This window comes from Lissotriton vulgaris, chromosome 1_1 (genome assembly GCF_964263255.1).
Source record: "Lissotriton vulgaris chromosome 1_1, aLisVul1.2, whole genome shotgun sequence".
In the NCBI taxonomy this organism is placed as follows: Eukaryota; Metazoa; Chordata; class Amphibia; order Caudata; family Salamandridae; genus Lissotriton; species Lissotriton vulgaris.
In genome coordinates this window covers 2022159916-2022178819 of record NC_141685.1, presented here as the reverse complement: position 1 = coordinate 2022178819, position 18904 = coordinate 2022159916, and the positions used below count along the sequence as shown (strand labels likewise).

Sequence of the window (18904 nt, the reverse complement as noted above, 5' to 3'; positions counted from 1 at the left end):
AACCCGGGGCTTCTTCGGCAGCTTCCGCGGGCTTCTTCCTGCTGCCTGACTGGGCAGCTATCCGTGCGCGGCAAGGACGGGGGCGCGGCCAATGACGCGGCCGGGCGCCCCCGGACGGCTTCAGGGCCCAGCGCGGCCCTCACTTCACATCGGCGGCCCTCTCCTGGCACCGGGGGCCGCCGCGACGATGCCAAACACGGCGGGAGTTCAATAATGGCAGCGCCGGGCTGCGGCGGTGACTTCCGGCGATAACCCACCGGCGCAAGGCCGCGCGACCACTCCTCGGGCTGCGGCGGTGAGGACGGCGCAATAAGGGGTAGGCTCCCTTCTGTTTAATTATCCTTCAGCGGCAAGCGCGCCAAAACGAGGGTAGGCTCCTCTAACGCTGTGCGCTAGACACAGTTCCCTCAGGCCACACGGCGCTATTCGCAGCGCACTGCTCCTCCCTTTGCCCACAGCTCTCAGGGCCAACAGCACTTCAGGAGCCACACCAGCCTCTGCGCTTCTCTCCCCACAGCGCTTGGCACACAGTCCAGGGGCAGGTTGACTGAGGCAGGTCAGCTGGACACAGTTCCTCGGGGGTACAATCCTCCCCGGGCAGCTCCTCCCAGTCCAGCGCTTCCACAGGGGCCACAATTTCCCAAGGGCGGACAGTCCCAGTACAGACCCTCAGGGGCCCCTTCCTCACCTCCTGGGTGCTCCTTTCGCGCTGTGCTGGGGTGATTCACAGTCCCTTATAGTGACAGGGTCCTGGGTGGGCCCTCATAATTCAGGGGCCCAGGGGACAGCAGATAGGGGGGGTTTTAGGGGTACAGGGCCCAGCTCACAGGTTCATGTGGCGGTAACACCTCGCAGCAGGTCCCCTCTCTGTCCTGTCCCATCGCTGACTGACCCTCTGGTGACACTTCCCCCTATTTATATCCTCCTCCCAGGCAGTGCCAGGACCTTCTAGAATGTTGGCACATCTAGCCTAAACTGGTTCTAGGGGAGGGGGTGAGCACCCTGGGTGCCAGGCTTTCCCTCCAAAAGTTAGGGGTTGCTGGGTATTAATGACTAGACCGCCAACCTAGCGCAGTCAGGTGGCACTACCCAGGGCCATGGCATCCATTTTAAAATCACATTACATTTCAGTCAGGTACATTTTTAAAATGGGGGATATTTTCTGTACACCATTTAACATCATGTAATTTTACATTTTCAACAAGGTGTCTCACACCACTCATGGCCTATACAGGTTTAATCCCATGGGGGAGACATCCTAGGTAAGGGGGTCAAAAGCGAAAAATTTTGGGGGAAAAAGGCCAAGTCCAACAGGACCCTTCTCACAGGAGTAGCTATGCGCTTTATAAAACTCATACTCATTCATTCTCTTGGTGACCTCAGCTAGCATGGGATCATACCTGGGAGCGTTGGCGAGGGAGAATCTAACCTGGAACTAACCATGTGATGAATTACTGGGTCCCCTAAACACTTGGTGCTCTTGATGCTCTAGGACTGGTCAACTTGCATTTGCAATAAGAATAATTAGACAACAGGATAAGAAGTAAGACTATGGCCAAGGTCATTGACAGTGAAAAAACGGTGTTCATCCAAAGTCTCTATGCAGGTAAAGAGAATAGACTGGGACTGGAGGTGTATCAGCTTGAAGACTACGAAAGTCTAAATATACAGCATTTTTTCACGCATTTTCAATATACCATGGCCAGGTAATCCATGTTGTACGATGTGCAACAAGTGAGCTGTTAGTAAAGTGTAGCCTAGTTCTGTGGTTTTTAAAATGAAGCTATGATTTTAGAGGCTATTGTAGTCAGCTCCTGTTAGTATTATTTGTTTCACATTGTCATGGACTTCTCACATTCCTTTCCACGAGAAAATCCTGGTCCATGCTCATTAATCGTTATCTTCAAGTTCTTGTTTTATCTTATACTCACACTACTATTCAATCACATCGAGAACAAGCATTTACAATGCAATGGTTTCGCCTTTGGAAAAGTTAGAGTTATTGGCATTGTAAATGACAAAATTTGTATTTATGTGCTGGTTTTGAAAACAGATAAATAAATGGCATTGTCATTTAAATTGCCATTAGCGTAATCTCTGCACTCTCCACTCTCCACTCTCCACTCTCCACTCTCCACTCTCCACTCTCCACTCTCCACTCTCCACTCCTTGTTTCTCTCAAAAGAGGACTAGGTACACGAGCCTACAACGGGTTAATAATTAAAGGGTATCAAACAGGTTACGTCTGTTAACAGTATTCACCCGTAACACAAATTAACTCCATGTAGAATTACAGATGAATGGTGGGCACAAATTCTTTAATAAAATGCAAATGAAACACGGGGAAAACATATACGAATCAATTCAAATGTAAACTCAAATAATCTTAACCGAGCCGACCCGATTTTATGCAGTGCATTACGTTACGGGAATGGAGGCTGAAAGCAACTCACCTGGACTTCGGTCGGCCGCGGAATGGCCAAAACAAACCTCCACGAGCAAAAAAAATTTACCCCGCCCACGGCCGCGATGACGACATCGCAGAGGGAAAAAATCTCGGGAACGCCCACGAATCTGGTCCGGCCATGACGGACAGATCTCTGTTCCAATGGCTAGCCTCCATTTATGGAGCTAGCCAATGGAAGCAGAGGCGGGACTAAGCCCCACACTGTAGGGACATAAGATTTCTCCTGGGCGGAGCTAGGAGCTCCGGCCCCAGGCAAAACCTAATAAATGGTGCCCAGTCTGTGTGGGGCATGGAATGGAAGGAAGGGTCGAGGGTTAGCCAGAAACAGTCCCGCGCCCTCCGCCATGTGAAGTTTGGGAGTTACGTTTTGAAACTCAAAGATTACACAAATCTCAGCAGCAAGTGTTCAACCTACTAAGCCATTTTGTGACCCACATATACCAAGGTGCGTGCACAGGGCAAGTTCTGAGGAAATGAAAGACGCACAGCCGCTATAGTTAAAGCATGCTGTGCTGCCACAGAAAAGAAAGCAAGGCTCGTGACAGCTATAGAAAATGTGTGCCACGCTGCCAAAGTTACCAAGCTAAGGCTTCTATTTTGTGCCACCGAACAAAGGGCAGGCGTGTCATGAATCTTTAAAACAACACTCACCTGGTCTGGTTTGTTCAGCCCCTTACGGGTCACTCTCGCTGTAACCCTAGAAGACCTAAACTGTGTTTACCTTTTCTGTCTGTAACAGCAGAGCTGTCCGCTACCTTCCCTCGGCTCGAGATATTACTGCCATGAACCCTCACGTCTGCCGTGGACGTGCGCGTATGTACCGTCGTTGCTGCGTGACTGAGCTGTGTTACATACACACAGCGTAACCAGATGGATGGTGTCACCCCATGTGAGGGTTTCACCCGGTGCGGTCCGCACCCCCCTAGTGACGCCACTGGCAGAGACTGTCAGACCGGTGAAAGCTGTCAGACAAAGCCAATGAAAAAGCAAAAAACATAGTCCCACAGGTAAGCTGCATAAAGCATAAGGTCTAAACTATTGAACCAACAATGAAAAAAACAATCGAATGGAGAGGCAAGTGAAATAAAAAAAACATATTCACTAGAGGAACAGAAGATCCACAAAAAGCAGGAATCAAAATTGAAGGAAAGAGATGGGCAAACACTTGTTGGCCCTGATTAAAAGAAAAAACAAGTGCCACGAGCAAGTCCTGTGCATGATCTGCCAATCGCAGTGTATCCAAAGAATTAACACAACTGAAGTAAAAAGAAGCGAAAAATACCTAATGAAGAAAGGAAATCCAAAAGTGACACCGGTGAAAATAACAGTTTCCTGAAGACAAGGCTAAACAACACCGTATAGCACAACTGAAGGGAACCATCTGTTAAAGAACAATCAACCTTACAGAAAAGGAAGCCCAAAGACAAAACCGTTGGTTAGCAACCAGTAGCAGAAAACCCATATGCAGATGTATGAAGCCGGTACCCATTACGGCGAGAGAAGAGAATGGTAAACACCTTGATGCTATGTAAAATTGAGGCAGCAAGAAAACGATGATGCATATATGCAACAATAGTACTAAGTACCTGACAGAGTCGGAAAAAGAACACAAGGGTGGTTGTAAAAAGAAAGATAGAGAAACAGACTCTAATGCATGACCACACACAAAGAATGTGGAATAGACCACCAATAAAGGAGGTCAGCAGGACGAAAACATAATAGAGGAAATACCACTCAGTAACCTGCTTTAGAAAGGCGAGAAAGGTCAGTGAAAACAAATGGAGATACTAGAGAAAAAGATGTCCTAACGGAAATCACTTGTCAGGCCCAGAACGTGGATTGCAGAGTAGAGACCCCACCAGATGTTCCACTGCTCCAGTGAAACATCCTTTAACCTAAAGGGTGCTCCCTGAGAAAATCAGGAGAGACCAACGATGCACCGGTAATGGCATCACTACAAACTGTACACAACCTTCCCCAAGGAGAAAGCAAGCCACAGGATCACATAAAGGATAGCATATTAGTACAAACAATGGCAATATGCCCACCGCAAATGCCCATAAGAGCAGGTAACAGAGATAAACAATCTTGATCGAAAAGGAAATAGCATTGAAAAAAGATCTGAGCACGGAACCCTTCAGCAGAGATAACAGAAAAACATATTCAATAGATAGTAGACTCACATAGGTCACAAAGAAAGACAACCTGTCGTTGACAGAGTAAATACAAAGAAGAATAAGACCTGCAGAAGAGGGACGACCCCTCTGGGTGACATGCTATAAGGAGCACATGCACGTCAGGGCCCTTCAAAAACCTCACAGAACTCACAGAATAACAAGATGAATAACTCAGCTGTAGAATAACAATGAAGGTTGAGAGAAGGGAAACTGAGCTATGTGTCTGCATTACCGTGACTGTCTCGAAAACGGCGCAGAGCAGCGTCAGCATGGGCGCAAATACATTGGAGGCCATCAAAAGGCATGTCAACTAAAGTGGATTGGACTGCCTCCGAAAACCGAGTGGTACGAAGCCAAGCCTGCTGGCACAACACCACAGAAGAAGCTATGGCATGGTGAACCGAATCGGTGGTGTCCATCACACACTGAATGATTAACTAAGCAGCCTGCTGCCCATCCAAGATCAGCTAGACCAGATAGTTCCAATTAGCATCTGGGAGCGATAGCAAAAGCTGTGCCAACGAATCCCATAAGGCATGAGAAAAATGCCTGAGGACACGAGATGTGTTAATGGAACGTATAGCAGCACCGGTGGAAGAGAAAATATGCTTTCCACAAGAGTCCTGTGTCCAGGATTCTCCGTCAAGCAGAGTATGAGGCAGTCAATTCAGATCATGAGAAACCGTAGCGACCTGCAGCACGAAACTGCGGCGTGTCGGTTGGCAGGCGACAATCCGGGTTGGTGGAGGGAGGGCAGTGCTTGTGGGCAATAAAACAGTCCACAGGAGCACCAGTATTTGGCTTAGACCAGGCCCCTAACAAAACATCAGGCAGCGCCTCACTAAAGGGCAATAACGGCTTAACAACTGATTGGCTGAGGGTGAAGAACTTTAATAAGGGGGTCTGTAAACTTTGCCACCGAAGGAAGAGCCAAATATAAAACTACAGCCCCCCTTTCCAAAATGTCCGCCAAAAAAGAGCTGTCTTCCGTGACCAGTCCGGGAGGATAAAGAAGGCCAGAAGCAGGGGAAGAGTCTAACCCGCTTGCTTCACACAAATCAGCAATCTAACTATCCACCAAAGGAGGATCCGAAGTCATTGGCTGCACAAGCCCAACCCCTTCCTCATTTTCTTCCTAAAATTGTTTCACTGAACCCAGATGCATTGGCGCTGCACTCGACATCGATCGATGCCGATCAGGCATCATACTAATGTGGAGAGAAGACAGTGGAAGGTCCTCTGACCGTGCCGATGGCACTGTGGACAGAATAAGGGGACGCAGACGTCACAGGAGTGAGCCCTGGAGGGTCGTGCACCGAGACAGTCAATCAGCGCCGCAGGTGTGAACATCTTCGATGTGTATAAGGGCCTAACTGCAGCTTAGGGCAAACCCCCCGGCATTGGGTACAGTCAAAGCACCAGTCACCTCCTTAGGGCCCAAAGGCTGGGCCAGGAGAAGGTGAAAACCCAAAGATGGCGTAGCGAGCACAATAATAATATCTCATTTGGTTAAAGTTGCCACGGCTCCAGTAAAGGCACGGGAGAGACTCGTGCACAGGGTCCTCAGCTTGAAAGCGCGACGAGCCATAGGACACCACATCATAAGGAGACTAAGCCGGGAGATTTTGTGACTTCGACCGTTTGCAAAGGAATTTACTGTGTAACATCAATGGAGAGGAAAGTCTATGGGAACAGCTCCTGGAATGGCTCTGTGTAGGGACCACTGATCGGGAGGAGACTGAGATCGGCGAGATTCAGAGGATTGACCGCCACGTTGTCAGGAGCCTCATCCGCCGCTTCCGCAATGCCTTCGGCTTCATTTGTTGAGAGGCAGTGTACTCCTTGGAGTCGCGGAGCTCGCTGAAGCATTCACATATAGAACAAGCACAAGCACCACAAGCACACGGACAGCGGGAGGGGGAGGGAACAGGCACAGGACAGCGGGAGGGGGGGGCGGGAACGGCGCACGGACAGCAGGAGGGGGGGGCGGGAACGGCGCACGGACAGCGGGAGGGGGGGGTCCGGGAACGGGCACAGGACAAAATACGTAAACTTACAAAGTGAAAACACATTTATAAACAAAATGCTCCTTACCTGATCGCCTCGTGGGAACTCGAATCTTGCAGCCAACTCCAACAACAGACACTTGTAAAAGGAAGAAAACAGGCCGACTCGAAGAAAAAAAAATAACACCCACCCACCGCCGCGATGACGATCAGAAGTGGGTGGAGAGGGAAAAAAATCGCGGGTACGCCCCCGAATCTGGTCCGGCCTTGACGGACAGATCCGGCTCCCAATGGCTAGCCTCCATTTATGGAGCTAGCCAATGAGAGCCAGGGGACGTTCCTGAAGCCCATATAGTAAACAATAGATTTCGCCTGCGCTGAAAAGCTGCGCAGAGCGCAGCCTTCGGCAGGCGAAACCTAAAAATGTGTATACAAATGTTTAAGCATGATATGCTCCAACTGATCATGGGTAATGCTTTGGTCTGTTCAAACAACAATTGTCTAGTAATATTTTTGATTGTTTGCTGGCTATTTTGCATCAGATGAATGCAAGCTAGACTTTATAGGCTATCTAGCCTGAGTGCTATGTTTTTCCTTTTACAATGTTTACATTGAACTTGTTTCTTGTAAATATCCTGTTGAAAAACAGAAAAAGTAGAGTGAAGAAACTCTATTCTGGTCATAAACTCTAGTAGCATTCCGGGTATAAATAAATAGCAATTCGGGTCCTATCCATAGAGCAAGCCACTTGCTAGACCCCATTTTTTCCAATCTATCTAGCATCTCATGCCAGGCAGCCATCCCTATACTATAGTCCAATCATTTTTTGGTCGATTTTAAGTAATTTTTTGGTCGATTTTAAGGTGAGGCTAGACCTGCAGCAGGAGAAACCCTCTATTTTACCGGGGTCTAGAAATTGGAAGAACTTAGACATTGACGCTTTTAATCAACATCTCACAAATAATATTCCTGCCATCACTTCTATTAAGTTAGCGGACTCTGACACCATCCATACCTGGATCGTATCATCCATCCACTGTTGGGTGCCTTCCAATGTCTAATAAAAAAGTGGACAATCATCGTCCTTCTGCCCCCTGGTTCTCGGAAAGGTTGAAAATAGAGAAACGCAAATATAAAGTATTGGAAAGACGTTGGAGGAAGGATTACACACCTGAATCCAGACACATATACAAACTGGCTAAACGGGACTATCACTCCCTTTGCTAAGCTGCCCGAGCAGAATATGTAAACAACACCATTACATCGGCACATAACAGCCCCAAGGCCTTGTTTAAAGTAGGCAAACATCTTTCGGGAGCAGCTTGCCAACCCACCTCCCCCTGTGCTCAATGAAGCTCAATGTGAGGACATAGCCAAGTTCTTTATTGGCAAATTGGAGACAATGTACGCAGAACTGAATGTTGTAACAACTAATGAGGGGCATCAAATAAGGAGCTCTCTCCCTACATCAAGCTGCGCTGCACCACTAGCAAATGAGATCACCATGCTTACAAATAGACTAGAAAACTGGCAGCTTTTGGATACCCCCTCCCTCAGACACATCTTAAATAGCCTGAAAACCGCTTGCCTAGAGATCCTCTCCCCATTCCCATTTTTCAAAAATTGGAAACATCATCACTTAAAATTATTATGGAGCTGCTTAATGCGTCTTTGTTAGAAGCAACCGTTCCATCGGCATGGAAGCGTGCCATGGTTTGTACACTCTTGAAAAAAGTTAATGCTGATCCAGCGGACTTATCTAATTTCCGCCTGATCTCATTACTACAAGCTTTCTCAAAAATTTTAGAAAAACATATAAACCAACAACTGATACAATTTGTCGACTCCCAAGAAATTTTATATACATTACAATCAGGTTTTAGAGCTGGGTTCTCTACTGAAATCACGCTTTTAGGTGTGACAGAAATTCTGCGTGAACGCCTTGATTTAGGTGAAACTGTGGCACTCATACTGCTTGATCTGAGTGCCGATTTTGACATTGTGTCACATACTGCCCTACTCAAAGATCTTCAATCTGTGGGCATTGCTGAAAAAGCACTCAAATGGCTCGCCGACTTTCTGATCGACCGAACTTTTCAGGTCTTCTCATCGTCGGCATGCTCCAAGTCCCACGCTTCGCCTTATGGAGTACCACAGGATTCTATCCTTAGTCCAATATTATTTAATATCTATGTCAGACCCCTGGCAACAATAGCGGAAGAGGCTGGGCTATGTATATATTCGCAGCCGGGTCTGGTGGCGCAGTGGACTAATGCATCCACTGTAGGGGCCTGTGTTCGACCTCATGGTCACAGGTTCTAATCCCAGCAGGTCCACTCAGCCTTTCATCCATCTGAGGTCGATAAAATGAGTACCATTGAGTTGGGTAACAATATACATCTGTTATACAGCGCCGTGAGACCTTCGGGTGATACGTACGCTTTACAAAGGTACATGTTATGTTATGTATGTTGATAATACCCAGCTAATCTTCTCGCTCGCCACAAATAATGCATCCTCTCTTCAGATAGGACTGCAAAACATAGCCGGTTGGATGCACGCCAACATGTTAAAGCTAAATGGTGGAAAAACAGAAGTCCTAATCCTCAGTAAAAACAAAGATCTTTGGGGCCCACGGCATTGGCACTCTCAAATGGGTGATCTCCCCCAGCCGCTACAAATGGTCTGCAATCTAGGCATTATCATTGACGACCAGCTGTCAATGAGGCAGCAAGCAGTCAGGGTCGCCTCAACCTGCTTCACCGTCCTAAAATGGCTAATAAAAATACTCTGGATGTTGCCTAGTCCCACACAAAAAACTGTGGTCCAGCCCCTGATCATGTCAAGGCTGGACTATGGCAACGTCCTGTATTTTGGAGCCAACAAGGAGGTGGTTCGAAAGCTTCAGGTAGTACAGAACTCGGTGGCAAGACTGCTTTGCCAGGTGCCTAGAAAAGTCTCTATATCAGGCTCCCTCCTCGACCTTCACTGGCTGAGGATGGAGAACTGCATTAAATTCAAGGCCCTGTGTTATATGCATAAAATTAAAATGGGCACAGCACCACAGTACCCGAGTACCCTAGTCCATCCCTACCTACCAACACGTCATCTTCGATCCTCCACTCAGGCCAAATTTTCAGTCCCTAGGATCAGACGGTCACGCATGGGTGCCTGGTGTTGTTCCTATCTGGCCCCCTTACTATGGAATTCCCTCCCCACGCCACTTCGGCATGAAACCAACCATAAGAACCTTTAAAAAAAAGTCTCAAAACGTGGTTATTTAACCAATAATGTTTTCCTCTCTCTGCTTGCGTAGGTCCGATGGCGCTGGGAAACCTCCGGGTAGCTGTGCGCCATATAAAATCAAATTAATACTAATAATAACATTCAGTTTGTTTGTTAACAGTCGTTAGATGGTGTAGTCGACAAGATGTAAGCAACAGAATCCAAATAATGAAAATCTGTCAGACAAGGCGAAATTCATTCAAACCCCTGTGGCACTGACAATAAAAATGTTGTAGTACATTTTCCAGACCAGAGTATGTTTACCTGCATGTGCATTAATCAATCAAAATAGATATAGGCCCATCTGCCTTAATGACCCAATCTCCTGCAAAATGAAATACATTATATGTAGAGAAGTAGAATTTTCAGTCTGATTCGGTAATTTTCCTGAAGTTTTGTAAGAAACCAGGGCAAAACAGTTAATAGTGGCTCCATCTCTATAAATTCTCCTGTGGTCAAATGTATACTTTTAACAAATGATCCTCACTTGTACTGGCACAGCTGAGCAACAAATGACAGGATGTTGCATCAAGAGGTATCACATTATCTGAAATGATCCATAACCTTCACGGGATCCGTTTTCCTTTCCACTTCACATAACTTCTTTTAGATAACAAATACCAGATTCAAAGAAACCACATTCTGATCAGTATGGGCACAGGCTATATTGTAAGGGGTACAGTTAAAGCCAACCATTCATTTCCTTCTTGCATCTAAGAAAATGTTCTTGATTTGACTGTAAGCTATCGGCCATCAAAGATTTTGTGTCCATCATCATCCGCTTTCTGAAAAATGCTTAACAGAGATAGCTGACGTGGAGCTAGAATCAGGGGCATTTTCCTCTGCTAGGCAATAGGAAATAGCACCTTCATTCCTGGAGAAATTAGGGGATAGTAGGTGCTTCCTCAGTGAAAAGACGATGCATGAGTGAAAAACAGACAGGTGAAGCAATCAGGCATCTGCTCCCTTTTTTAAATCTTTATAATTATTTGGAGGACATTGATGTTACAACTTTCTAATCTTGGGCTTTCCTTTTTCATGGTCATGGTCATGGTAATCAAGACAAAGCTTAATACACTTGAGCATGGAAACCTAAGGAGAAAAGCACAGAAACCAAGCAATTTCCACTAATAACACAACGTATGAGTTCTAAAATATAGCAATAATAGAGCATCAACAAAGCTCAATGGCGGTATATAAGGATATGAGGACAGGCACACAGGGATGAATTGTCATCAAGATATTCTCAAGTTTAGGACTCACTGGTATTCTGTATCGAATGAAAGATTCTTAAAATACATGCAGAGGATGTTACAGAAAGCTTTGGTAAACAGCTAACGGAACATGGATAAATTAACAATAAGTGTTTGAAAAGACAAAAAATACATTCTGTAATTTACAAACCGCACTTACTGATCAGAACCAGCAGCAAGCTTATTATGCTCATGGATTGTTTCATTAACGCAATCTTCCAACATACGCACATGGCTGTCACTGAAAAATAGCAACAATAAAGGATTTTAGGCCACAATTATGACATATGCACGAATGACTGATGCAGTTCTTTAATACGTTAAGAAAATGTTTTCTCCATTAATGGTTTGTGGCAGCTGATATCCCATATTGGAATATGTACTTCTATTTGCAAAATATTTTACTGTCTAGTTTTGTTCTCATCTTTTTAACCTGTTGACAGCAAACCAAATTTCTGCCCGCATTGTGCCCTGCAGTGAGGTTGTTTTAATCATTGGGTCTTTATCACATGAATTCGCTTTGGGAGTAGTCTTTTGTGTAGACGTAGTGTCTGATTATCTGGATTTAGCAAGTTGGTTCAAGTAGTTCCTGGAACAGTTACACTTCCATTTTCACTCCAGTCCGAGTTTACCACTAACAGCAGCAATTTGGTAGCTGTGCTTTCTGATAGGTTCTCCCATTTTGGAAACGCAGTTACTTAATGTAGTCTGTAGAGGGTGCTCTGGAAGTGTGCCTAGGCAAGTCAGTCTGCACCCGGTGCAGTGGCCAACTGTGCAGCCAGCTTTCCATACCATTAAGTGATCAATGTATTCTTACTTCCGACTGTACAACTCCTTTGAACCTCTATTCCTCAACTCACATTTTGAACAATGAGCTCAGAAGAATTATACAAGTTGTGGCATCTATGTGAAACAACTTTTGGCTTCAATCCCTTACTCTAGACCAGATACCATCATGATTTTTAATCAAGGCGCATTCTGCAATAAATAATTGAAGATTTTACTATAGATTACAACTTGGATTTAATGGCCATCAATGAAACATGGTCTACCAACCACTCTACACAGGTTCTTAACTATTATAATTAAATAGGAACATATCGACCTATTAAGAGTGGTGACGTTTAGACTTTCTTGATTAAGAAGTCTTTTAAATAGACAAAACTTCATTCTACCTCTGATCCAGCATTAGAAATGCTTACTAATAAATTAAATGGCAATGGTGGTGCTCTATGGACACTCATATTGACATTCAGATCTTATTTAGAATTTGAACATACATTGTTATGTTATTTTTTATTTAGTATAGCGCAACGGTTACTCAAAAAGAGAATCCCGGCGCTTTAGGTAAGGTGAAACTGGTTTCAGAATAACACAACACAGATAAAAACAGATTAAAAGTCCACAAAAGAAACAGGGCTACAGGCAAACCTATTGAGAGAACAGCCAGGTTTTGAGGCCTTTCCTAAATTCAAGAAGACTGGTCGCCCCCCGCAAAGGGAGCGGTAAAGAATTCCACATCTGTGGGGCCAGAAGACTGAAGGAGCGGCCACCTAGGCGAGCCCTCTTCACACGCGGAACAGCCGCAAGAAGTAAAGATTCCGATCTCAACGCGCGAGTAGGGTGGTAGAAAGTGAGTCTCTTTCGAAGATGTTTGGCTCCCACCGCATGGAGAGCTTTATAGGCCAGGGTCAGCGCCTTAAAGGCAATCCGTTTGCGGATGGGTAGCCAGTGTAGCTTCACCAACAACCCAGAGGCGCTGGTGCGTCTGCTTAGGCCAAAAATGGCCCTGGCCGCCGCGTTCTGTGCCACTTGAAGCCTCTGCAGCAAATACTCTGGTAGGCCCAGGTACAGACTGTTGGCATAATCCAGCCTGGAGCCTATCAGGGCCTGCACCGTCAGCCTCTTGTGATCCTCGGACAAGAGAGGCAGAAACTTCCGCAACATTTTTAGCAAGCCAAAACAAGTGCCAGTTACCCCCAGAATCTGGGCTTTCATCGTCAGCCCCTTGTCCATCTTAACCCCCAGGTTTTTAGCCAAGGGAGAAGAGCCGGACGGAGGGAACATGTCGATGGGCCACCAGGCCTGCCAGCTGGGCTCCGAATCGCACCCGAAGAAGAGAACCTCCGATTTATCGGAATTGCACTTGAGGCTGTGCAGTTGGAACCATGCGAACACAGCCCCAAGGCAATTCTGGATACTCTCCCCGTCAAAGTCAGCCCCCCTCTCACATGAGAAGAGGAGCTGAGTGTCGTCGGCATACGACACGATCCGGGCACCAAAAGACATTTTGATGTCTCCACTGTGTCTTTGGCTCCTAATTTGTAGACAGATTTGAAAACCAATATTTTGCTTCTTACTCATGTTAAAGGGCAGGCCTAAGAAATTGTTTGTTCTAACTCCCAGCAATACCAACCCTATCAGCTCATATTTGAACCCTGTCAGAGCGTTTTTGTCTCTCCTTCGCTGGTGATTTTAGTAAATACCATTAAAATCAATCTCTTTTCCCCATGACCATGTTTAGGAGGTAGAACGCTGTTTATGCTGAAATCCTAGCCTTTAAAAATCTCTAAATGCACTAGGGGCTATGTGCAATTGAATGAATACTTTATTTAACTCTATTGCTGTAATTCCTTTAATCAAGCAAATCAAGCAAAAAGTCTTGTTCACTGTGTAAGTGTTTTTCTCAGGATACTCCTTAAGTGCTCACAGCGAGTCGCTGAACGATACAGGCATAATAACTACAATCCAGCTGGCAAACCGAGGTGGCAGAAACTCAATCAAACCTATAAATGAAAGGCCAAGCTAAGGTTTCATTTTAATTATTATTTTTTTTAACACCCCCAATCTTTCCTCTGAAAGGTTTACTGTTATCAAAGACCTGCATGACCTTCCAAAAAAAGCAGTCTGTGTGACTTCAACGGGCACATGCAACCAAACTATAGATTTTTTTAAGAATAAGATTTCAAACATTCAGGCTTCCTTGCGGGCTGCCTAAATCTCCCTTTCCGCTCCTTTTGAAGTTTGTTAACTTTTAATTATTCCGGTGCCTAAGAAAATGCAAACTTTGCTACATTGGTTAGCTCTAGGAAAGACTATATGTTGCTGGATTCGCATTGGCCAAGAGCTATAATCAAAGTACCCATAAAGCCCAGCATTGTTCCTGAACCCCTTACATTTGCGCACGTCACTCCTCTGTTCAAACAACCTCTTGTATCTGCCTAATTTAACAAAATCGTCTCACTTCCTAGTTAGCATACTTGGCCAAAATACTGGAGAAGGCAGTCTAAATTTGTGGAGACTAACCGACTATAATATCCCATCCAGATGGGATTTTGTTCTGCAACAGTACTGAACAAAACGGTCTTTTCTGCTCTCGACAATCCATAGGTCAAAATAACTAAGCCCCCTTGATACCACTTGATCTCTTACTTGGCACGGAGAGTCCCTCTATCTTACTGACCACATTTACTGATTTACTGACTAGGGTATTAGAGAAATAGCTCTATCTCTAGCCCTATCTTGGCTGTCTGATATTTTGCCAAATCTTCATACTACCATTCATCCCATCAACCAGACTCTGTTCCTGTGGTATTTTCCAAGGTTCTATCTTTTTTTTATTTAAATAATTTTGCCTTTTAAATCATATCAGACTGTGGTTTAATCTTTAAACTGCTAGTGATGATAACTATGCACTATTAAAGTGAGTAAGGGAATGGCCTAAATTGCACAAGGATAAACGCTAAAATGCAAACTAGGTGCTCCACCATGATTGCTGGCAAAAAAAGACAGTCAAGCCACCCCATGAGAAGTCCCTTATGATGGGGTTTCCAATAATTCTCTTAGGTGCTATGGTGGGATAGTATAGTTTTTTGCAGTAGTTTTAAAGTTAAGGATCAGGCTATCCCATCAAATGGTTATAGGGTGCTAACTGAGGCCTTTAATCTCTTCCCTTCTTAGGACTTTGCTGCCATCTTCGGCTCATTTTAGTGTGGTGCGCCACCAGGCTATAACATTGGAGGAACATCTGCTCCCCACTTCAATGTTATGGTTCACTTGCCTACCAATAGGCCAGGTCAGGACAGCGGACAGCCAGCTTATTCTTTTTAGTACATTTAGAGTGCAAACGTCACAGTTTCTGATGTTGGGGGCGCCAGTGATGTCAGTGACTGTGAGCAAGGAGTTTGCTAAGGAAACCCAACTCCACAGCATATGTTTCAAGTCCACTCCGGAGGTGTTTCATTGAAGGCATAAGACTTTGGTTTCTGCAAACATTTAATGATTTTGTCAAGGGAGAGGTAGGCTCTATGTAGGACATTATGCAGAATATATTTGAATCAGACGTTGCACAAGACTTTGTGTTGATACGAGAGTACTCTGTTCCATTCCCTGTCATTTAATATCCTTCGTATATCCATTTGCCACTCCTCGCACAGTCCCTCCAGTGAGGTCTTAACTATCTTGAAACAGATCGCCCAATGGTGTAATGTCAAGGACACTCAAGTGTCTTAGCTTGCTTACAGAGAAGCGGGCCTGATGTTTTGATATCAAAAGAGGGATAAGCAGGTGTATGTGTGTAGTGAAGAGTTAGCTTTTTGAAAACAATTCTTGGTGACATGTAACTGAGAATGCTCATGGAAGAAAAAGGCTGAGCAAGTGCTCGGGTCACAGCAGCCCTGTCCTGAGCAAGTGTTTTCCAGTAAGGGCCAGAGATCCAACATCTCACCCACTGCAACAGGGCAGCTAGTGCTCAACGTTGGCTTCCCCCCTATTCATCCCTCCAGCCAGGCCCCCCTTATCTAGAAGGAGTCACAGCTTGGCTAATACCACCATGAGACAACCATTGCACTAAATAAGGTTCAGGAAGAAAATGTCCAGTTCCCAAAATAATTTCTTCAGAGGGTACAGCAGGTGGTCGTTGAAGTAATAGAGGAGGAGATAAATCTTGCACAGAGTGATAGATTGGTCGGAGGGGACACAAGCAAGATTTCAGCCAATTGACATGTGTCCCGTGCTCACTACACCACTGGAGTCAAGCTAGCTATCCTGGCTGAAGACGGCTGATAGCCAGAAACCGGTCCTAGGATGCTTGATTCCGGTCCAGGGAAAACATGGCTTGGCAGTTCGGGCTGAACTGTTCCCACGAGGCACAGGGACCAGACTTATTTGCATATGGCCATGTCTGAACTGGGGTGGCTTGGTGAGCAAAATAATGATGGATTAAACCCAGATCTGTGACTGGGGGTGAATGTTTTGCTATTGTTCAACATTCCGTCCATCATCTTGTGTGTTTTGCTGTTCACCCTATGTGGGAAGGGTATGCCCAGACGTGGGTCTGTGCTCACTACGCCACTGGAGTCAAGCTATCCTTGCTGAAGACAGCTGATAGCCAGAAACCGGTCCTAGGATGCTTGATTCCGGTCCAGGAAAGACATGGCTTGGCAGTTCGGGCTGAACTGTTCCCATGAGGCATAGGGTCAAGACTGATTTGCATATGGCCATGTCTGAACTGGGTGGCTTGGTGAGCAAAATAACGATGGATTAAACCCAGATCTGTGACTGGGGGTGAATCTTTTGCCATTGTGCAACATTCCGTCCATCATCTTGTGTGTTTTGCTAGTAGCTCCCTCCACGCATCAGCTATGCCGGCTATCGCAAGAGGCAGGTAGCCGACTGGGACCTCGAGGCTACGCCTGCGTAATCCCTGAACTGCAAACTGGGTGCCCAGGACCCAGGGGGCATGGCCTGCTCCCGGTGGATGGTGTCCCCGGAGCTGGAATGCCAAGGAGTGGGGGGCTGCGCAAGTCCCCTACAACATTAAAAAAATCTATAATTTTAGGGTTGGGCCCCGAAATCGGCCCAGGGAGGGAGCTGTGCAGCCAACTCCCCTATTTGTTTGAGGCCAGGCCCCAGATGATGGGCCCCCGGGATCAAAATCGGCCCGGGGTGGTGGGTGGTGCGGCCTATGCATGGTAAAGACTTGCAAAGTATCAGCAAAGCGTGGTGAAGGCACTGCGTAGTAATGACTGCATGGTAAAGGTTGTTTCCCTGCAATTTATAGCCTATGTGTGGAAGTGAACGTGTCTAAATTTTGTGTTATGGACAGACAAAAATCCATCCTACATATTGGATACCTACATTTCTTCCTTTACAATTATAGTAACGTCAATCATTTTCATTTTCTTTATAATGTCGACATTTCTACAATATGCACATATGATGAGAACAAACAAAACAATTGTGGGGATCATTACATTGGACACAAAATGATTCAAGATGTAAATCAGTAAGTACAAATGGTGGCAAGTAAAAACAAAGCACCTTTTAGCATTTGTGAGACAGATTATACGTCCTCTATTCCCAACACGGTCAGCATTTTCCATTAGCATAGTACGTGCTTCATGCTGGTAGTCTGTAATTTTGCAAAGAGACTCGACAGCTGCCACAAGGCCATGCAGTATACTGCAGCATTCTGGATCAGCACGTGGATTGGGAGGTCCAACAGCAGCTAAGGCAGCCATTAACTGTAGGGCGGAGCAAATCAATGTTAAACAATCAAAAAGGAAAACGATTGTGTTCAGAGGTTAATGTCTCAACACAATATGCACATAGAGGATAGCATAACTACAATGTAAGTCAATATAAAGTACTCAATATTGTGATATATGTTCCTGTCATACCAATCAAGTAGTTATAGTGTCAATAAAATGAAGAATGCAACATCATAACTTGCTTCATAACGTGTTCTTTATTCAGACTTCCAGCCTGGTTCTCATCTTCACCCTATACTATTTGATCTATTCTGTACAGTAGGTCCACTTCAGATATTTCCAAAGTTATGATTCCCACTAAGCTGTAAAATACAGTTGACTGATGAAATGTTCATAAAGGAGACTCATTCTAATCTTCAGAAGCTGCAACAGTCATCCCAAAGTTGCAGACAGAGATCCACATCAAACAACCCCCTGCTCTAGCCGACCAGCGTAAGCATCAAACTTCAAATTCTGAGGAGGGACTCACCAAGGCAAATGGAGAGAAATTAGAAGAACTGAACTGCTTTTCTTAGTGACAATATATGCCCATATATTTCAATGTGAAAATACGGTAAGAGATCAAAAGGGGAGACAATCTTTGGTATTTAAAAGAAGGGGTGAGCTTGCATTGAAAAACACACACCTTTTGTAAACCATCTGAAAAATCTAGTTCAGCAGCAGCCACTGTGGATAAAAAAAATACTTTGCTCACAAGTAAAATCGAAACGTCACTGAAACGGGACTTTCTAAGACGTTTCTCCATCAAGTAACTCATCCTCAAAGAACAAACAGAATTGGAGTGCAGATTCGCTTCAAAGAAAACCAGGGGATGCTGACAAAGCACCAACAATTAACTTTCCTGGGACATCAGTAGCAATGGCAAAAGCAAACTGAAAGAAGAGAGGCAAACTAAATAATGGCCCCATCACACATGCTGGGAACCACTATGATTTTCTGAACTGCACAGAAGTGCATATTTCTGTAATCTTCAAGAACAGTAAACAATGTAAACTGTCTTCTCAGAAGAAATAGTTGCAACTCAAAGATACCCAATACTGTTTTATCCCAGGTTCTAAACTATGAACAAATACATTACAGAGATTGTAGCGTGCCATTTGCTACCAAGAATACAATCTCAATGAAGAACTCTGTCTAGATGTTCCGAACTTTCACACAAAAAAGG

The 18904-nt window shown here is 45.2% G+C and overlaps 1 protein-coding gene across 1 annotated transcript in view; it reads right to left on the bottom strand.

Moving 5' to 3' along the window:
- INTS13 (integrator complex subunit 13) overlaps positions 1 to 18904 on the bottom strand; it is a 397661-nt gene that overhangs the window by 325254 nt on the left and 53503 nt on the right. The window contains exons 4-5 of the mRNA XM_086920218.1: positions 17510 to 17712; positions 11349 to 11429 (exon numbers count right to left, since the gene is read on the bottom strand). Of these exons, the coding sequence (XP_086776344.1) occupies positions 11349 to 11429; positions 17510 to 17712 (284 nt within the window). The remainder of the gene's footprint in view (positions 1 to 11348; positions 11430 to 17509; positions 17713 to 18904) is intronic.